The sequence below is a fragment of the Sturnira hondurensis genome, unplaced genomic scaffold (genome assembly GCF_014824575.4).
Source record: "Sturnira hondurensis isolate 20B ecotype Veracruz unplaced genomic scaffold, ASM1482457v3 Scaffold0019006, whole genome shotgun sequence".
In the NCBI taxonomy this organism is placed as follows: Eukaryota; Metazoa; Chordata; class Mammalia; order Chiroptera; family Phyllostomidae; genus Sturnira; species Sturnira hondurensis.
In genome coordinates this window covers 6,832,869-6,855,896 of record NW_028091637.1, presented here as the reverse complement: position 1 = coordinate 6,855,896, position 23,028 = coordinate 6,832,869, and the positions used below count along the sequence as shown (strand labels likewise).

The following is a 23,028-nucleotide window of genomic DNA, read 5'->3' as shown; positions in this document are numbered from 1 at the left end:
GACCTGAAGACTGGGCTCAAGTATTTGAATGAAATATAAAGTAGTTGGTAAGTCCTCCAACCACAGGAGCTACACAATGTTTTCTGTTGTAGTGATGGTCAAATAATGATCTCCATGTATAGCATATTGTATAGTACATGTGCTAGTATGAAAATGACTTCTCTAGGTCCTGTCTATCCCCCAAAGGTTCACATTTTTAATTGTATGCTTTGGAAAAATATGATCATTTTAATCTGTGACTTTCCTGTATGTGTTTATTCTTAAAACTACTGTTATGAGGAATACAACTTAAAACTGTCTCGGCCACATTTTCTGGGCCATAGGTGTGTGCATCCCCCACAAACAGTGGTGATGTTCTCCAGCTGAGGCAGGACCGGTACAAACAGTGTACACGTGCATGCGCACACAGGAGATTTACAACTTCACAATTTCTTAGAGTTAACTTCCCATGAAATTTTTTTAAAATCTACACATTTTATGTAATGTAGATTATGTAAGCACTTTCATATATCAAACTATGATGTAATACAAGTGATTATTAAGTAAACTATTTTATTTGTAAATGGATTATCTGACTTGTGAATTATTCAGATGGATTTTATAAAAATCTGAAATTCCCTCCCATTGCTTGCCAAGTCAGGGCATGTTAGTCAGTGTTACTATTAGCAAAAGAAGAACATAATTAGTAAGGGGAGTTGTAAAGTATTTCATTGACAAATAGAAATGAATTTTGATTATCCATGTGTAGGCTTCATTTTCATGTTGCTATTCTCATCCATTAGTAAAATGCTTGAGAGAAATCAACTTGAAAACTCATATGTGAACTGAATGATGAAAACATCCTCAAATTTACAACTGTGAAAATAGCTCAAACAATATCTGTTCAGAACATTATAATTTTATAAGGTGGTTCTTTGTGGTGTGTTAGCTTGCTAAGAGCCCACCTTTTCCTAAAAACAAAACATAGCTCCTATTTTAAGTGACGTTACCTTTGGAAGCTATATTAATTTTTCCTACTAACAGAAAAAAAGAGGAAGAAGAAAGGAAATGCATGAGGTGATGATCACTTGATCACTGCATTACTTTTAACCTGAAAATTGCTCCAGCTTTAATAGTTTCACTGCTATTCTCCTTATTTAAAAATGAACAGCCCTAAATATCCTGAGCCTGTGTGAATGCCAGACTTAATAAAGCTCAGTGTGGAGAGTGGCTTATAAACCAGTCAGCAGGAGGCACTCACCTGCCTGCCAGAAAGTTAAAATGGTTAATTTTTACAATTCCTAAATGCCTCTTGAAAGCATATAATATTACAAGAATCTAAAACAAAAAGCAAGCACTTCCCTGGTGATGTATTAAAACTATGTATTTTACCTTAAGAAATAAAAATCAGAAGTAATTTTCTATTTTATCAAGTTATTAGTTATAATGGCAAAATAGAAGCCAATTCTGTGACGGTAAAAGCTCCAGGACATCTCTGGAAAAATCAGCCTGGCTGTATTTTTGAAAAGACAAACTGCGAAGGCTGAAAAAACATTGCACAAAACCATATGGTGCTCAAACAAAACACACATTTGCTAGAAAAGTAAAAATTGTATAGTAATTACATATACATATGTCACAAACCTATAGATCTTGTTCTATAAAAGGTGAGATATAAAAACCAAGTTTTTTTTAAAAAAAAAGAAACTCTAAACAGAAAAATGGCATTTTCAAGACATGCCATTCAGGTACAAGTTGGTGTCCTGGTGCTGATTAGGAAAACAATCATATTTTTCAAGTCAGTAAGAGTTTTCAACGTTAATTTTATTTTCTTTTAACACTGATCCCCTCCGCTGTGAATTCTGTACATCTTCTTGCTTTCTAACTCCATAAAGGAGGTATTTAAGGTCTTCTTTATTCTTGTTGAAGTTCTGAATAAGGCCATGTAATTGTGCAACCTGCCAATGTGTGCAAACAACCTTGTCCATTTACAAATATATCATCTTCTGTTTTGGGGGGATGGAAGGGGGGATGGGTAGTTGCTCAAAGTGGGAACATGGAAAAAGAGATAAAGTAAGGAAATCTTTGCACTTATTCTCTCTAGTGATTGCCATTGCCAATTCTCATCTGTAATAATAGCTAACCTTAGGTGTCACTTACTGTGCAAAGTACTGTTCCCAGTTTGTCTTATATAACCCTCAAAACAATCCTCTAAGGCAAGTGATGAGCAACTGGGCCAGGTCACACAAGTCCTCAGGGGCAAAAGCAGGTATGGGACGCAGGCACTGTACCCTACAGTCGATGCTCCTCACAACTGCACTCTCGCGACTTCAGGTGCACCGTGTGTCTATGACTGAGTGGGAGGCTGGGTGGAACCATGAGGACACCAAGGTGGAACCATGAGGACAATGGCAGCTCCTCTGTGCCATGCTTCCTCCCACCCACTCAGGGACCGGCTGCCCTGCCTGTGGAGGTGGCTGCTATGACTTACTTTTTTCACACCTACCACATTGCTGCGTTGTTTTACTGACCTAGGCGTGTACCCTCATTTTATGTGCAGATACATGGAGGTAATGCACTGAATAGTGCGTCAACCTGTTTAAATGTATGTTGTCATATACATAGCAAATAAAGTGAAGCACCTGTAACCTTCTTCAGGCTAACACGACTGACCAAAAGGAAAAAAAGGACAAATCTACATGTGAGTGGTAAAATGTATTTCAGGAAAAGATTCTACCCCCAGCATTGTATTAACAGAGTTTGTCGATACAAGCTATCCTTGTGCACACAGTAGGGCAGATTTCCCTGAGCACGGCTCTCATCCTGGCCCCTCTCCTGACTGTGGAGACCGGCAGCAGGGAGGAGGCCTCTCGGGGCAGCAAGCCCCTTCCACCTTTCTTCATTCCAACCTCAGAGATCTGAAACAAAGGAGCCCCGCTGTTGAAACACGGATACCTGTTCAAAGACTGATAGATGTGTTCTGATTTCTCCACAGGCCGCTAGTTTATTATTCAGCTCACGATCATCAAAAGCTCAAATTTGAGAAGTGAAAAAAGTTTTCCATATACCGAAAACGTACATCCAGGAAGAATCTCTGCCATTTAAAGAACTGAAGTTGCTATTTATAACTATCAGTATTACCTTTCCTCCTGTATTTATTAGCTCTCCATGTTCCTGCTCGGTCTCATCTGCTGGAGGCGTGGGTTCCAGAGCTTGCTGGAGCATTTGCTCCAGTTCTTTTAGTAAAACTTCCGTCTCGGAGACAACTAAAGAAACATCATTAATATAGTAAAAATGCTACATCTTAATTCAGTCTAATTCATAACCTTCGCCACACATTAAAAGGTAATCTTTTAAATGTTACAAAATAAAAAATAAATATTTTGTATAAATTTCACACATGGCCTCTGCTTAATGCAAAATGATGATGGATTTCTAAGAGTGTTTTACAATTATTCCTTGAAAAATGTAGGCGACATTCTTGTTATGTACTGAACATAAAGGATCCCCAAACAACAAAAGCTCAATAGAATGTTGTGTGTTTTAAAAATCAGGAGCCAAGGGCTCCAAACAAAATTACATTATTTATAAACCCTCGAGGTCAGAAAGCATTTCCTGTGAAGGGCCAGACAGTTTCTGCCACAACTACTCAATTCTTTTTTTTTTTAATTTTGTTAAAGATTTTATTTACTTATTTTTAGAGGGGAAGGGAAGAAGTATCAATGTATGGTTGCCTCTTGTGAATCCCCTGCTGGGAACTGGCCTGCAACCTAGACATGTGCCCTGACTGGGAATCGAACCACGATCGTGTAGTTCGCAGGCCAGTGCTCAATCCACTGAGCTACACCAGCCAGGTCTCAATTCTATTGTTATAGTGCAAACCACAGACATGAACATAAACAAATGAGAGGGGCAATGTTCCAATAAAACTTTATTTAAACGAGAGGGAGGTAAGGGAGGGTTGTGGGGTGAGCTGGGATGGGGGCACTTGAACTGTACTTGAACAACAATTAAAATTAAAAAAACCTTTATTTACAAAAACAGGCAGCGGATGGTAGGACTGTGGGCCACAATTTACCAATCTCTGAAATAAAACTACTTAAAACTATTGAAACTACTGCATAAAAATGGAAGCCATGTGATTAAGTGGCTAGGCTAGACACAGACTAGTATGTTCTGACTCCAAATATCAACACATCTGAATTGCCTAATCTGATATTTAAGAAAAACAAGCTTAAATGCTTGTGTATGTGTGCTACTGTGACAGAAATATGTAAGTAGGAAAAAATCTGGTAATTCACTGGACATACTGAGATAAAATAATACCCCCACCAAAGAAAAAACACCTATTACAACTCTATAGACTCAAGTACTAACTAACCACATGCAACTGAATTCCTGGTTTAAATAAAACCAACCTTTCCATCTGATATAGAGTTTGTTGAAGTAAAGATCAAGGAAAGGAGGCCACGCATGGCCCGCTGTCCAGCACGACAGACAAACCCTTTGCGAAGGGTCTCCAGAGGCAACATGCTTCCAAGAGAAAGGCCATGAACACACATCCCATCACCTTCCACTCGGGTTACAAAAAGCTGACATACCACCTCCTACTTTCCACTCTTCATTGGTTGGTCACCAAAAATTACACTAGGCGGAAGAGCTGAAAGTTCACGGGACGCGAAAGAGACCAAGGGTTACACACTTTAGAGCTGAAGTATTATCACTGAACACAGAAACAAGGTGTCCTCAGCAATTCTATTCGCTTTTGATGTAATTATTGAATATATTTAATTTTTCTGATTAATAATATTTATAAAGAGATATGGATCCATATGAAATACATATCCACACACACACNGGCCACGCATGGCCCGCTGTCCAGCACGACAGACAAACCCTTTGTGAAGGGTCTCCAGAGGCAACATGCTTCCAAGAGAAAGGCCACGAACACACATCCCATCACCTTCCCCTCGGGTTACAAAAAGCTGACATACCACCTCCTACTTTCCACTGTTCATTGGTTGGTCACCAAAAATTACACTAGGTGGAAGAGCTGAAAGTTCACGGGACGCGAAAGAGACCAAGGGTTACACACTTTAGCTGAAGTATTATCACTGAACACAGAAACAAGGTGTCCTCAGCAATTCTATTCGCTTTTGATGTAATTATTGAATATATTTAACTTTTCTGATTAATAATATTTATAAAGAGATATGGATCCATATGAAATACATATCCACACACACACATGGGTATCCTTGTAAACTAACCGTGTCGTAAGGTAAAAAACAAATTATTAATGTGAAAGGTTTTATGCATTGTTTCTTTTTCTCTCATTCAAAAGAATCCATACTTTATTATCATCTTTGTTGATAATTTTCTCTTACCTATTTCTTGTAAGAAAGAAATTTTAAAATTCTGCTAAGACATTGCTTATTAAATAATGGTGTTAAATAAAGTCATGGGAGGTTATCAAAACGAAAGTTTTCTTTTCCTATTTGTCCCTGGAGTACTGGAAAAGGAATTTTTAGTTTACATTTTTCACATTACAAGTTTGTCTACAAAAAGTTTTTCTGTCAAAATTTATTGCTTTCTCCTAGTATTTTTTAAATCCTCACCAAGGATTATTTTTATTGATTTTAGAGAAAGAGGAGGAGGGGGAGGAGGAGGAAGGGAGAGGAAGAGAGAGAGGGAGAGGGGGTGAGCGAGAGAGAGAAAAGAAACATGAGTGTGAAAAGAAACATCAACTGGTGGCCTCCTCTGTAAGTATTTTTATAGTCAATTAACAAATATTTATTCTGTGCCTGTGACGGGCCAGGGACTCAAGAGAATAGGCCTAGACCAATGAGGCTTCCTGGACCTCATCTTCCCAGCCAATCTTAGGTTTTCTCCATGGAAAACTTTCAAACAGTTTGAAAGGAACTTTCTGATAAGCCATTCCACACTTTAGGACCAGTTCCTATTGTTTCATTAAAAAAAAAAAAAAACAAGCAAAAAGTGTAATTGACATGTTAGTCATATCCACACAGATCTGTGTGCTAGAGTAATTAATTGCTAGGGTAATTGCAGAGTATGAACTATTATATTCTAGAACAGTGGCATTCAAAATTTGGTAGGCATAAGAATCACCTGGAGAGTTTATCTAAAAATATCAATGTACCCTGTGTCCAGAATTTTCTAGAGGAATGTACATTTTTGTTGAAGTAATTTTGTTAATAAAATTAATATCTCTGTACTACAAATCTCACTTAGTAACCTGTTACTTAATAGCTGCTTGTGGTTATCTTCACACTGATTCCCCAGTCCCGCTCACACATGTTATGTTTTTCTACTTTGCATTCTGAGTCTGTGGATATTGATACTGACATTTAATGCACTGTTGAGAAGATGGATTTTGAGCTATGCTGTAAAGGAAAAATGGTACACAAACATCTTCATATTTCTAAAGCAATGCTAAAATACAATCAATTTATGATAATGAATGTCATTGCTCAATGGCATTGTAGGCTCTCTGTTTTCAAGTGATCTGGAAAAATATGTACACTGCTTTTTGATCAAAGGGTAGGTAAAGTAATGAATGACTTCATAAATCAACCAGGGTTCATTACACCAACTTGATGGATGTCAAATCCTGCTTCCAGAGCAACGGGAGTTGCACTTTTCTAAACAGGTATTCCTGTACTGTGAACACATAGAGTTCAAACATAATTCTCAGGAAATAGCAGTTACTGTAATCTACAAACTAGGTTATCAAAATTGGTCAATGGTCTCTTCCAAAGACAGAGACAGAATGAATGCTTCTGCTGATTGCATGACCAATCATCTCCTATCAAAGCTGAGTAGCCTGTAGTTTCCCTGACTTCTCTGAATTTGTCGTTCAGAGTAAAGTGGTAGCATTACAGCTGCTCCATCACTCAGAGAAAGTGAAAAAAACTCTCATACTGAAGTCCGTATCTGGCTTTTAAAAATGAAGTTTTGTAAAATAAATCAAATTGTTGTTCCATTCCTGATAAGAAATACCGTTTGTCTCAAACAATCAGTCACTATTTTAAAAGCATTCAAGTGTGTATTTATGGAGTTTTCTTTAATCTCTACTTCTCTATTAAATGTTTAAAGAATTTGTTTCCTTTCTTATATAAAGAAGGAAGGTTACCCCAAAGCTGGCACTAAAAAATATCTTAAATAAATTTACAGGACCGTTCCAGTGTGGAAGTTTTGAAGGCATTCTTACAGATGCAGAGAGGGAGAAGGAGGAAGAGCCCAAAACTGGACTTTCTGTTTGTTTGTTTGTTTGTTTGTTTTGTGTTCAAGTAATCACAAACACTCCCCGTGTGTGTGTATGGTTAAATATAGAGATGAGTAAAATGCAGGCTGAAATATAATGAAGAAAACGCCATTCCTGGAGACACAAACAGAAATAGAAAGCCCAAGGCTTACTACTAAAAGGGGCATGGAGACCAACTGTACCTTTCAGCCTAGAGGTTAAAGCATCTCCCAACCCAAAGGCAAGGTTTGTCTTGAGTAGCAAGATATCCTGTTTCTCCCTGTCACCCCTTCTACCTCCCAGACCCAGGCCCCAAAGTCTTCATGCTCCCTGTAGGACTCACTCCACAGTCCAGACCTTTCCTATATTAATCATTCCTTTCCATGCGTATATGTCCCAGGTGGCTGATGAATATACCCTTTGCTATTTTAATAATGAGTGCTGATAGATTATTATTAGTTTGTCCTGGGTAATATTTCAATGTTTTATTTAATCAAACTTTTGTAGGGTGTCTATTTGCCCAAAGAAATGAGCTATTTACCAACAACAAATAGTGGTACAATTTAAAAAATGACAAAAAGTCAGACTAAAAGAAATCAAAATCAATTCATTGAGGGGGATACTAGTGGCAATAATTACATTTAAAAATTCTTTGATCAACTACCATTGCTATACAAAACAAAAACAAAAACAGAAACAAAACATTAGCTGTAAATTTTCTGATACTCAAAGCAACCAAAGAAATTGCTGCACACTTCGATTAATTTTAAGAAACAATGTGACCTTAGAAAACTCATATAACCTCTTAAGTGCCTCAGTTTTCCCATCAATAAAGTGGGAGGTATAATATCTACTTTATATACCTCATACAGATCTTTAAGGGCTTAGACACATGAGATACTTAAAACAGTGAGAATACATAGAAATTGTTATGTGTATTGGTTATCATTGCTATTATTATTGCTATTATTATTTCATCGTCATAGATGAATGTTCTTGTCCCTAAACACTGGGGAAAAAGTGAGTTATTGGGACAATACAAATACAAGGTGGGACAAAAGTAGGTTTACAGTTGTGAGTATGTGAAACAGAGTTTATTTTTGTATTGTTATTTATTAAATACCGTATTATCTTCCATATGAACAACTGTAAGCCTACTTTTCCCCATCTTTTATAATACATGATATTCCTGGTATCAATTTTCAAAAAAAGTGCAGACATGTTCCACAAATAGTTATATCTTAGATTAAATCTTTATACAGCCATGGGCATACAGTTTAAATTATTTAATGGTTCCTCAACTTTTCCTTGACTACTCTGTGTCATTGCCTCACAGAATTAATTTCCAGAAACAGTCCTCTCTCTGTTGGATAAGCTGGCTGCCACCGCACCTCCTTGTTACAGGTGAAGACACCCAGAACTGGAGAGGTAAAGGAGCCCCACTTAATAAGCTCCCTTCCTGATCTGCAACTACAGCGTGTGTGGGAGGGTGGAGGGAGACGATCGGCAGAGCATAAAATTTGTAAAGAACAGCCGGTCTTGAGCAGTAGACTTACAGGAGACTCCAGCACTGGGAGTGTAAGGGAAGAGGGTCCAAAAAGGAGGGCTTTCAGAGATTCCAGAAGATGGCAAATTTTCCTTGGCTACTTGATCTAGGGTTAATTCTACCTTACGAAGAAATGAGAGACATTGGAGGCTTGGATCTAGGGATCCACAGAAATATGCATAGTAGGTAACAGGCAAAGAGGGTTAAACTACTGTTAAAGAACTACTCTCTCAATAAGTAGTCAGCTCATGCAAAGAACACAATAAACTAGATGTTTCTGTGCTTTAGGTATTAAAAGTGAGATGGAGGAGCCCTGGCTTGTGTAGCTCAGTGGATTGAGCATGGGCCTGCGAACCAAAGGATGTTAGTTCGATTCCCAGTCAGGGCACATCCCTGGGTTGCAGGCCAGTTCCCAGCAGGGGACCCACGAAAGGCAACCATACACTGATATTTCTCTCCTTCTCTATTTCCCTTCCCCTCTAAAGATAAATAAATACAATCTTTTTAAAAAGTGAGATAGAGGAGTAAAACAGATTGGGTTAACTATTTTAACAATTAACTATTGATACTTTTAGAACTATACAGAATGTGAGACCCTCAAAAAGGCTTCCCTTTACATAGATAACTCCCGAGATGTATTCCCGTGGAACGCCACTTCCTGACCAGGGCCTCCTGGCTGCACTGGATTTCTTCTGCAGTACCCCCCATGAGCTGCAGGGGAGAAGGACCCAGTGACGGAGCCCTCAGCTGCAGCGTCAGGGCCTCCTGGTGGAAACTCAGTCTGAGATAAGCTGACTTTTGCCTTTCTACAGGAATATCTGAACTGATCCTGTGAGGCAAAGAGACAAACTAGCGAAGAAAGGGCATCTTAGTTAGTAGGAAAGAAGTAGCCAAACAAATTTTAAGAAGAGATGGAAACAACAGAATTTTGTAGTAGTTTAGAAGAACAAAGGATTTTAAAAAAAGAAAGAAAGAAACTACCTCAACTTTCCTCTGCACGTTTTTCTTACTTTAATGAGACTATATATAAATGGCTATTTAGCCAACTGAAACAGTGCTGTAGGACCTGGGGGTGGCTATGAGAGAGGGGAGTATGGTACAGATACCTTCTTGGGGTTTAATATGTTTTGAAACCTCTTTGCATGGCTGCCAAAGTTCCACCTTGCAAATAAGCATTTGCATTTGCCTGCTTTTTAAGACTCACACAAGTGTGCAAAGAGTAAAGCACATCAAAACTAAAATTTTCTCCCCGCGTTCCACATTCACCCCCTGTGTTCTAACACTGATGGCTAGAAGCCCCAGGCTGTTCTTCTTCCTTCTCTCCCTTTAGCGCCCCTAGCACCCCAATACACTTGGAATGGGGAGGTCTGGAATAAAGTGTATTGATGCTGGTAGTTCTTTCCACAACTACTGGTGCTTTATTTAAAAGAAAATTTAAATACCATGCTAAAACCAGAGAAAATTTAATTCAAGAGAACAGAAATATGACAACTGAGAAGCTCTAGTATCTAAATCAATACCAAAAATAACCCATTAATGTTTCTCAGATATGTATATATACAGAACAGTTTTTTTCTTCCAAGGACCATAACTATACTTGGCAGAATTAAATATAGATAAAGGAGCTAAAAAAGGAACATACCCATGTTTTCCTTTGATAAGGCATCATCTGAACAAACATTTTCAAAAGAGGACTTTAAAATAGCTTTCCTAGAAGAAGAATGTGACAAATATTGTTTCAAATGACCAATCATGCATATTTAAATGACCACTCATACATATGCATTTATAATTATAAATTATGAATACATATTTATCTTGAAGTACTTTTTTCTTTGTTGTTTTATACTGTAAGGCAGCATGATACAGTAAAAAACCAAAGGGGAATAGTATTGATCTGAGCTCTCACTAGGTGAAAAGCACTAATGATCTACCAAGCACCTTACATAAGATTTCCATGTAAACCTTCCCCCAGAAACCTACGAAGTCATTGTACTCCCATTTGGTAAAGAAACCAAGGCTCTGAGAAATTGAGAGGATTGACAACATAGGTAAATGGATGAGCATGATGCAACTAAATCCTGTCCAGCTACAAACCTTTGCTTTTTCCACTACCCTATGTTGCTGACTTAGAGTCAGAAGGCACTTGTCCAAATGTTTGCTTTCTAACCATAAGAGCTTGAGAAAGCCCCTTAGCTTCTCTAAGCCACAAGTTCTTCATCTTTTAAATGTTTTAAATGGAGATAATTATGATATACCACTATCTATTTTGATGGGGTTACTGGGAAGTAAAACTGAGATAAGGCAATTCAGGTCCTTTAAAAAAATTCACTTGATAATTTAATTACTCATCTTCTGAAAAAGGACTATCATATTAGAGTTAGTCTTTCTGTTTGAGTAGGACTCTCTTTAACACAGTACCGATTACCATTTATTAAAAATAAGTAAACAAGTAAACTGGCTGGTTCAATGATAAACACTAAACTTGTCATCAGTGGCTTATTAGTTCATTATCAAGGCTTGTTTCTGGTTTGCATTATCTAGTTTAAACTAAAAACCTGCTTATCATCTGGTTGCACACATGATATTAACCTTTGAAAGCTCTGGTTCAACACAGTTGTATAAACACCAAGCTTTCTTCATACTTCTAAGACTTCTACTTATCATTTTATTAATTCTTCTATAAAATGTTTAAGCAATGTTTCCTAGAGAAACAATGAAAAGTCAGGGGGAAATATCATATAATAAGTAAATTCAATATATATTTCAATTTTATCATAATACTTTTAAATTAGAAACATACCTCTTCTTTTTCTTGAATTTGGGCTTTATTTTTTCAGAACTGCTTTTGGAAGTTGGCATCTGTAAAAAAAAAAACAACAAAAAGATGAGATAGTTCATATTGGACTGGACGAGCTCAATTTAATGGTGGATTCTATAGCGACCCAGTAATTCAGCTCAGACTCTAGACTATAAACAACACCTGTGACCCTTAAGTCAACAACTTCACAGTCACTAAAACTGCACTGATCTGCTCAACTTCCAGGAATGGTTGACTGGCTCAAACAAACTCTTATCCCCTACATCCAGGTCCCTTGCTTCACATATCCATAAAAATACCAAGTAAAGCAAGTTTTAAGTTTTAAAACTTATATAACCGTTAAGGTAAGAAAAAAATGTTCATGCGCCAGAAACATGAGGAATGCAAAACTATACAGGTGGGAACTGACATGGTGAAGGGCCCCAAGGAATGTGTACCAGGACAGAGTCAAAAGAACTTGGGACTGAGGTTTTAATGGCTACAAAGACCCATTGAAGAATGTGGAGAAATAAGGACCTTCATGCACTGCTGAGAACGTGAAATGGTGGGGCCACTTTGGAATACAGTGTGACAGTTCCTCAAAGTGTTCACCACCGAGTTACCTTGCGATTCAGCATTCCATCCCTAGGTTTACACCCAAGAGAAAAACTTACGCCCATGCAAAAACTGTTCATAAATGTTCATAACAGCATTATTCATAATAGCCAAAAAGTTGAAACAACCCAAATGTCCATCAGTAGATAGATAATATGTGGGATAGCCCTAAAATGGAATATTATTCAACCCCTAAAAATAATGAAGTAAGGCCCTGGCTGATGTGGCTCAGCTGGTTGGAGTATCATCCCATAAATCAAAAGGTGACAGGTTTGATTCCACATCAGGGCACATACCTAGGTTGTGTGTTTGCTCTCCAGTTGGGGCACATATAAGGCAACTGATCCAAGTTTCTCTCTCACATCAATATTTCTTCCCTCTCTCTTTCTCCCTCCCTTCCCCCATTTCTAAAATCAATAAGCATTTCCTTGGGTGAGGGAAAAATAATTAAGTAAAGACATATCCTATGACATGGATGAATTTTGAAACCATTATGCTAAGTGAAAGGTCAGAAATGCCAGAAACAAAACGCCACATGTACAATCCGTTTATCTGACACAACCAGAAGGGACACATCCTTAGAGATGGAAGTAGATTAGTGGTGGCCAGGGACCCTAGGGAGGTGGGAAACAGGCAGTGACTGCTAACAGGTGTGTGGTTTCCTTCTGGGGTGAGGAGGACACGTTCTACAACTAGACGGTGGTGCTGGTTGCATGACTGCACACACACTAAAATCCACAGAATTGTACCCTTGAAAAGGGTGAATAAATTAGACCTCAACAAAGGTACAATTTGAAAAAACTTAGTGATATGGAAAAATTCAAAGAAAATATAAAATATGTTATATCAATAACTATTAATAAAAGGAACCCAGTGTAGCAATAATACTGTTAGAAAAAAAGCAGATGTTAAGGCAAAAACCATAACAAAGATAAAAGGGTTATTATTCAATGCTAAAAAAAAATCTACCCCAAAAGTATAATAGTCCTGAAGCTGTATATACCTAAAATCTTAGCCTTATAAAATGAGCAAAATATATAAAGTAAAGTAATTAAAAGTAGAAACTGATAAATCTATAGTTAAAATGGTGTATTTTAATTTACTTCTCATAAAAAATTATAAGGCAAACACAATTTAGTGAATAGGAAAAGTTCAACAAAAATAATAAGTTTAATGAATACATATTAAACCTGGCCCTGAGTAATTAAAGAATACATACTGTTTTTAAGCCTAGAACATTTACAAATTTGACCATCTATTGGGTCACAAAGGAAGTCCCCAAAATATTAAAATAATCTACAAGCCATATGCACTGACTAAATGCAATAAAATAAGAAATCAAACCCCAAAAGATAGATGAATAAATTTGCAATCAATTCACAGATATCGAAGAATTCACATTCTCCCATGAACCCTCCTGCGGTGAGTTACGATCTATGCCATTTAGATCTGGGATACTGTCTCACATGTTAGTATTTGGTTACAAGACTTATCTTCCCACTGGGTAATACACTTTGTCTCCATGCCATCCCTTGCATGCTGTAGGTGCACACGAAGTGTCTGTGGAATAAATTAATGAATACATGTTGGGAGGAAGACAGGATAAAGAGAAACGTCAGCACAGGGAAAAAATGATGTCGATGTCATGGTCCATTCTGTACTGCCACTGTTGGTGACTTAGGCATTTAACAAATTCACAATTTGCCCTCTCCTTCTAAAACACCTCAATACACTTTCACCTCAATATATTTGTTAGCCAGTTTATTAAAAAATAAAAAATCTTGTATTTTTTATCTTTTCATTTGAACTTGCTAAAGTGAAAATTTTCTTAGCCTGTTTTGCCTAATTCTTTCAGTTTCACTGATCCTGAATCAGGCATCTAAACTTCAAAGGCACAAAAATTTTTTTTAATTTACTGTATGTTTAATAGCTAGCAGAGTGAAACATTTACATTGTACATTCAAAAGCATTTATTATAATGAGATGAAGGCTGAACTTAATAATCCTCAAAGCATTATTAAATAGCTTAAATACCTTACTAATCATTCAAGGGAAGTTTATATGAAACACTGAAAGGATTCATATTGTGATGAGGCTAAAGACTAAGTGTTCTCTTTGTGATCAACCTCATGGAAATATCAAAATGCTTCTTTCCAGGACTGGAGATACACACACACACACAAATATATATGAGAAATCTGTCCAGGAAAAGTCCAACCACTGTTAAATAATAAAAATGTCCATGTAACCTGGCAGCCAAGGAGAGTGGACTGGAATGCACATGAGTAAATAAGGACGACTTCACTGTACTAGTCAGTGGGAGTGGTAGATGCCCTTAAGTGAGCATTTGCATTATGCGGCCATCGCATTCAAAATGACTGAATGAGTAGAGCAATGAATCTGCATCAGATTTTGTGTTAAGCTTGGACATTCATCTGCAGAAACTATTCCGTGATTCGGAAGGCCACAGCTGAGGCAGCTGGTGCTTGGCAGCTTCATCATAACAATGCATCTGCTAATGCATCACATCTCATGCGGTTTTTTTGGTGAAACATCAAATCCCCCAGGTGACTCAGTCCCCCTAGAACCCAGATTCGGCATGCTGTGACTTCCTTTCCCAAAACTAAAACCACCCTTGAAAGGGAAGAGATTTCAGACCATCAATGAGATTCAGAAAATACAATGGGCAGCTGACGGCGACTGGGAGAACTGTGTGAGGTCCCAAGGCGCCTACTTTGAATGGGACTGAGACATCATTGTCCTATGTACAATGTTTCTTGTATCTTCTTCAATAAATGTATTTATTTTTCATATTATGTGGCTGGATGTCTTCTGGACAGACCATACACACACACACACACACAACACTATATGATATTATAGATCATATATTTATATATTATATACATTTGATATTATATATGAAGAACACCAAGTCTTTAGCATCATCCTAACATATGATACATACTTAAAGAGCACACAGAAAATAAATATTGTTATCTAAATCATTAACGTACATCTCTGAAGATGATGTAAAGCTATTATTTCCATTTTATTTTTAAAGATTTGTTTAAATTATCTGCATGTTTGAGTATGAAGCGAAAGGGTTACTACAACAAAAAGTAAGATTAAGGTAACAAAGTGCAAACTACTTTATAGGTATTAATGTAAAGAAATACTGTTAAACAGTTACCGTAAATAAGAAAGATTTGCACTGGAAATAATAAGTTCCTTGTCTATCTTGTTAAATATTCCATAGCAACCAACATGAACTAGTCCGTATTTGACAAAACGTCCCGTGCTTTCCTGCTCCGAGCCTTGACGAAGTGTGATGTGGGGGAGAGGGGTGCCACACCTGGAAGGACGGGGTCGTGACCGGAACGCTGACACCTACTAGCTGTACCACTTTTGGTAAGTCACTCTAATCTCCAGCAAAGCCTGGTTCAGGCACTTAACAAATACTTCCTGGTTAAACGACCAGTCTGCATTTCAGGATCTTCTTTGTTAAACAATGTAGTCCACCGGGTCACTGTCAGGATTCTGCCTTTTTCCCTTGGAGCATATGACAGGGAACTTGGCACTTTGATAAGGTTGAACTCTGGCAGTGTATTAGTTTCCCATGCTGCCATGACAAATGACCACAAACTTGGTAAAGCACAACAAATTTATTATCTTACAGCTCTATAGGATAGAAGTCTGTCTTTTATAAAAACATTTACCGTTGGATTTAGAGCCCATCTACCCCAGGTGATCTCATTTTGAAATTCTTGCCTCATTTATATCTACAAAGATCTTTATTTCAAACAAGGTCACATTTTGCGGTTCCTGGTAGGCATATCTTTTGAGGGCTATGATTCAACCCGTAAAGAGTACATACTATAATCTTTCAGCCTTCTACTTCCCTATTCCAACCTTCTACTTCCCTTCCTGTGTTTTCACAGCTGATTCTCCTGTGCTGTCTAGCTCAATGTTGTTCAGAGTAAGGCTCACAATGTGACAGAATCAGCAACATCAGAGTGTGTTAGAAATGCAAGTTCTGATGGCCACCCTAGGCCAACTGAATCGAAACTCTGGGAGTAAGGCACAAGAATCTGGGCTCTCCATACATATACCTCTTTGTTTTTTACATGTAATACAAAAAGGTTTAATACTTGTTAGGGTTTCTTTAACATCAACAAAATCCATCCAAACAATGACACCCATCCACACAAATGTAGTGCTATGTAAGTTTTGTTGACTTTTTAAAGAAATCAAAGCAAGTATTAATTCTTTGTTGTTGAATGTAAAAAAGAGGTACATGTATAGAGAGCATATGCTATTTACTGAATGTGTGTATGTGTGTGTGTCTGTGAGTATTTAGAGATAATTAGGATTGCTGGCTGGAATGGCAAATAATACAATTGCCTTTAATTTCGAATAACAGAAAATACAAATGAATTGTCTTTATATCAGATTTATATAACCTGCATAAGCTGACTTGACATTGCCCATTTCCTTAAATCACTATTCATTTAAATACAAATCTTTTTTTATTTTTAAATAAGAAGTTTGTTAGTTGTGTTAAATATGGAGGTACAAAATTTTGATTCAATCTTTTATGCTCACAGAAAAAGAAATATATTTTGTAACCTTCTTTTGAGAGTAATTGTCAGTCAATAATCACTAAAGAGCTGCCTACTTCGATAGAATTTCTTTCCAAAAGTGTATCTGTGCTTTGAATAATGTACACACACTCCTTGTCAAAAGTTATCACACAGAAGGAAAAGCCAATATTCTCATTCCCTTTTGGAAAATCTGCTGGGAAAATATGCTTGGCATAAGGATGAAAACTGGTTTCATGGAGGATTGTAAATGATGGTTATTACTTAAGCTGAGTATCTGGAGAGTACAAATAATAAAGTTAAATCTTCAGGCCTAGATAATGATAGTCTTTAACACTTCTTTGAAAAGGGGCAGGGGGAGATTGAAAGGAGCATTTTCTAGCCCTATTTTCAACATGATTTCAACAGAGAGAATACAAATCTGCCTAAGTGTCAGTCAATTACCATATGACCCAGTCTAGTCAGTCTTCAGTAGAATTCAGTTTTCCCTGAGATCTGGACAATATCAGAGATTAGCCCTGGCAATCTGACTTATAAATACCCTGCTGTCCTCTGCCCTATTTCTTCAGCCATGTGTAAGTTCGCACCAAAGCACTGTGGATTTCTCTGCTCTGAGGGACTTACCAGAGAAAACACTGAAGTGTGTATTCATGCAGTGAGCTGAGACACAGGAGGGCATTTTTCCTAAAAATAGAAGTTGACCAACAGACCACCTTAAACAGAAGGCATGAAAGACCTTCTATTAAATACCTCCCAATCCTGGCAGAGGATAAAAGTCAGGACACTCCAAGAAGTTCTATAATTGTGTACTTCACTTGATAATCTTTAAAGCCTTGGACTTCATTTTTTAATGGTTTTTGACTATCTATACCAGGGAAAAACATAAAAATTTCATATATATACATATACACATAAATTTTTAACAGATAAGCTTTCACTCACATTTGTAAAGAACTTAAGACTACTCAAAGGTAATCAGAACACAGTGATCTGGGAGGAAAGATGCCCATGAAAAGCAGAGCTCACGTCACAGTGGTTTATTTGATTTGAATGGAGCCAGTAAGTTAGATTATTTGTCCTCTAATTAGAGACTCTCTAAAACTCCAAGTATGTTGAAAACAATTCCTGTTTGTGCATAATATTTTCTAAAGACTTTCTAGAATCTACGTATTTTATTTAACTTGTAAAAATCTGATGCATACAGAACATTCAATGGTTATAGTATCTACACTACACATTTTTCCTAGACAAAAGGAGGAATGCGGTCAGCTTCATCATCTGTTTTACCATTTTTGGCTCCACCTCCTGAGTAGTAAGGACAACCAGCCAACTCCTCCCGCCATGGATCACCGTCAAATGCTCCGGGCATTTACTGTCAGCATTGTGTCAAAGATGGTGTTTCTCCTACATAGGAATAAACCGATTCTACCTACACAATGGCAACATTTTTTAAAAAGATTATTCTTCTAAAAATGTTATCTAAATCCCAGTCTTTATATCGAGTTTCGGATGATCACAGAAGTTGAAACAGAGTACAGTCTTGTATCCAGATTCATGAAAGGACATGGGAAAGATACCACCCTTTATATGGTCCGGGTGACTGTGTTCTTCACTAAGTGGGGGAGTAAAAATTTAAGGCATGTACCTAACATACATGTTTCATGGTAAGCAAATAATTTTTAGAGCAAAGTGCAAGTATGAAATACATAAGCAAAAAAAGGTAAATAGCATTTCAAAGTCATTAAATTGTAAAGAATTCAAAAGTAATAATTTATGGGTCTTCAAAGAAAGGAAACAGGTTTAACTTGTCTAGAATATGGGGTTGGCCAAAAAGTCCATTTAATTTTGTCCATAAAATATAAGACACACTTTCATTTTCACCAATAAGTTTATTGATTTGGATATTTTGAGCATGTCAGCCATCTCCCAGGTGGTATAATGTTGGTTGTTTTCAATTATTGTCTCTATTTGATCGCTACCAACTTCAACTGGTCTACCTGACTGTTTCAGTCACAGCATCTTCCCCATACACTGCACAAATTTATTTTTGTGTTTCAGTTGCATTTTTACTTTTCTTGAAATAAGAAAGAATAATATGCTCAAAATGTTGTGTGTTTTCTTCCATCTTCAATATTAAAATGGCTACATAAAAATTCACCACTTTTGATAAGTTTTTAAAAATGCATGTTGATATGACAGCTGTCACAAAACAATCTTAACAAAACTGTTTTGAACGAAGTTAAAGACAACTAAGCATTACTAGAACCATCATACAGGAAAAAACCCAAATGAACTTTTTAGCCAACACAATAAATGAAAAGTTAGAAGACTGGTGGGCAGAAGGCAAATGTTTATAAATTTGAAATTATATTTGAATTTTCGTAAGTTATAAGGAAGTCCTACTAACTTTCACTGACATTTTATTTTACATTTTCCCTTTGCAATTAGGAAAATACTAGTTATTACTATTAGGCATGGAAAGATCATTTAAGAGCTAAGGCAATAGGTACAATCTATAAAATACAAACTCATTATTCAAAACCAATGGTATGTTATATCAATAGCCACTCTCTTCAGTGAGTAATATTGTTTTTAGTTTTAATGTAATGGAATGAGGAAGACAGTGAGTGAGAAATATCCTTACCTTTAAAAGAAACCCAGATTTATTTTGTGTGTAACCTTATGCTGAGACATGAACGATGTACTGCTGGGTCAGAGAGAAAGGATTATCCTAGCAATAAATATAATCAGCAAAAATAAGCTGAAGAAATTTTAGTCCCAAATAACAAAGGGCGACACCTAGAAAATTTTTTATGTGATAACTGGTACTCAAGTTGAAGAGATTTTTATTTCTTAACAAAAAAGCAATCACATTTCGTAGAATTCTCCTTTTTGCCTTCTGGCTCCAAGTTAAAATACAGAAAATAAAATGCAGAAAGTTATGGTTGAAAAGTTTTGAATTTCTGGAATCTGTGACATCAGTTTTTAGGTATTACTGAATTCAAATTCCAAATGAACTAATATCTGAGTGAATTTTTAAGTGGGCATTATATGTAAACAAAAATGAATATAATATTTCTATTATTATAAATGGTGACATTCAAAACTTATTTGTTTTTTAGTAAATAGGATAAAAATAATTTTTAAAAGACACAAGAAAAAATTGCTGACACTCATGAATTTCCATTTACCAAGGGCCAGATCTGCATAACTAAAACAAACTTTCTCAAATAAATCACTGCACTGGGTGGGATAAGTCACTGGCTTCAGGGGGCTTCAGGGGGCAGCTCACTTCTACTTTCTACAGCACCCCTCGGAGCTGCAACCCCGCAAAAAGAGGCAGGGGAGCAGCCCTGTGGATGGGAAAACTGCCCTCTATAGCCACTCCCAGCCAACACTTCTCCCACTACAAACCCTGTGAACTTGGAGAGTAACATGCTCCTCACACTCGGACACTGTTACTTTATCTTCAGGAAAGAAAAACAAAGGAGATTTCAAGTCCACTATGCTCACCCTAATGCACATTTCCCGTCTGCTCCCCAGCTCCTCCCAATGCCACTGCCTGTCTTAGATCAAGGTCAGTTTGGCTAAAGTCGGATCCATGGACTGAAAGTCAATTCAAAACAAAGGTTAAGCAAATATACAAGTCCCAAAGTAGAGTTTTCTATCATTTAAACAAATACAGCGCCGCCGAATGGCATAGCTCAGTGGATTGAGCGCGGGCCTACAAACCAGACAATCGAGGTTCGATTCCCAGTCAGGGCACATGCCTGGGTTGCAGGCCAATTCCCGGCAGGGAACATACCAGAAGCAACCATACATTGATACTTCTCTCTCTCTCTCCCCTTCCCTTCCCCTCTAAAGATAAATAAATAAAATCTTAAAAAAAAAACCAATGCAATCACCCAAATCAGAAAATAGTTACTCTGAATCAAGAGATCTTTGCTTACTCTCACAAATGGCATTATAAAAGGATATCAAAGAAGATTAATCCATTTTGTCTAATTTTAATATTTTACTACTAACAGTTATCCTATAGAACTCCTAAAGATTATAATTTAAGATAAAATAGGTAATCAAGGGTGGTTAGTTATTAAGTAACTAAAGAGTATTTTGTTAAAAATTACTCCCCTGTAAGGCTATTTCATAACAGTACCTTGTAGTGGTATGGTTTCCCTCTTCTGATTTTGAGCATAGGGTAACTGAAATTAGTATGAAGAAACGTTTTATTTTAAGGTTTCCACCGACTGATTTAAAGTCATAAATGGACAATGCTCTGTATTAATATATATTTATTTTTATGTATTTGAAAAAAGTGCCAATGCACATCAAAAGAGCACATTTACATTTTAAAGTTTGGATTAGGAAACTTTGGGGGATGATAAAAATAGTCTCTATTTTGATCAGAGAGGAAGTTACATGAGTGTATATATTTTTAAAAGACTCATCAAACTCTATGCTTAAGATCTGTGCATTTCATATGTCTAAATTTGACCACAGTAAAAAAACAAAAAACTAAATTAAGAAAATGGTAAGTCAGATGGAAGACCACTCTAGTAACTAACAGCATAGAAAATGCTGATGGAAACCTGAATGGTTCAAGTCTGGGAAGCCCTAGCCCAAGGAAAAGTGAATGATGCCCACAAATTAGAAGCCAAACGGAAACTAAATGCATTTTGAAGACTCACAGACTCTTGCCAAGGGTTTTCTCAGCCTACCACTCTTTCTGAGATTGTTCTCTGCCTGGGGCTAGAAGCCAGAAGTAGGGATCTATTATAATATTTATCTTTGGGGAAAGATGACTATAAAGCTAAGTGAATCAAGTGAATTTCAATATATGAAATCCATATTAGTAAGCAAGCTTTTTAACTAACACAAATATCCAGACATTTAGTCATAAAATGTAAGCAACTTATCCTGCTATTGGGCTAATGAAAATGCCCTACTAATATGAAGAATCTTTGCAATAATTTCCGGGAAAAATGTGTTTGTATATACCTTTTTCAGTGGGAAAAAGTAGTCTCAATTCCTCATACATAAATGTATAAATCAAAAGAGCAGTCATTAATTTTGTTTTTCAAAGTGTATAAATTAAACTTTTGACATTAATAAAAGTAAAATGTTAGGAAAAAAGGTGCCCATACATATGTGCAAGATTTTTATATATAAGCCAAAAAAATCAGACAACAGAATGAAAAAGAGATTCTTTTCCCATCAGTAACAAATTCCTGGGGTAGCTTTAATTAGAAATACGTAATCTACACTGAAAAAAAAACTGAAGCAAATGAATAGAGAGAATCCTGGCTCTACCACCTAACTCGTCTCTTTATTCATTTCACTTTAGTTTTTCACATGGAAATGTTACTGGCAGCAATAGGAGAAAGGTTAAGTGACTTATAACATAGTTTGTTTTAATGAAAAAGCAGTCTTGCAAAGAATGTCACTAAAGCTCAAATGCCCCAAAAGTTTTATTATGCAAGTGCAGCAAAAGAACTACATACGATTTAAAAGAAAAACTGAAAAATGTTTGCAACATATTGTTAAAGTATTAACTTGAAAAAACTGACTATAAAGTAGCTAGAATTGGCAAGGGAAGCCAGTCTAGTCATTCCCTTAAACTAATCATGGGACTGTAATTGGTTGTGAGATGTTTTTGGTCAGGGATGTTCAGTAAATTGGCAAAACTTTAAATGTGCTTTTATTCTTTGAACCAGAAAGCCTACTTCCAGCAATTTTTCCTATCAAAATATTTACACAAACACAGACTTGTATATGATGATGTCGCTGCTTTTTTATTTGTAATTCTGCAAACTGGATCAGCCTAAATGTGTAGCGGGTGTCCAGTCCTCGGCCTGTGCTGCGGGCCACATGTGGCCCAGGATGGCTATGGATACCGCCCAACATAAAATCCTAAATTTGTTTAAAACCTTTTGTTTGCTCAGCAGTTTCCATTAGTGTTTGTATATTTAATGTGTGGCCCAAGATAACTCTTCTTCCAGTGTGGCTCAGAGACTCCAAAAAGTTGGACACCCCTGGAGGAAACTGTTCAATAAATTAAGACATTTCCATAACATAAAATGCTATGCAACCACTTAAGATTTGGCAGACCTTTGACTTCAGAAGATGTCAACAAAATATTATTGGGTGAAAGAGTAGAGTTTGAATGCATTCCATTTATGTTAATAAACTACATATACATGTTATAATTAAACACATGTACAAA

The 23,028-nt window shown here is 36.7% G+C and overlaps 1 protein-coding gene across 1 annotated transcript in view; it reads right to left on the bottom strand.

Annotated features, from left to right (window-relative positions):
• The window catches only part of ZCWPW2 (zinc finger CW-type and PWWP domain containing 2), a 100,248-nt gene that overhangs the window by 611 nt on the left and 76,609 nt on the right, over positions 1 to 23,028 (bottom strand). The window contains exons 7-9 of the mRNA XM_037070749.1: positions 11,593 to 11,651; positions 10,432 to 10,499; positions 3,121 to 3,245 (exon numbers count right to left, since the gene is read on the bottom strand). Coding sequence (XP_036926644.1) covers positions 3,121 to 3,245; positions 10,432 to 10,499; positions 11,593 to 11,651 — 252 coding nt within the window. The remainder of the gene's footprint in view (positions 1 to 3,120; positions 3,246 to 10,431; positions 10,500 to 11,592; positions 11,652 to 23,028) is intronic.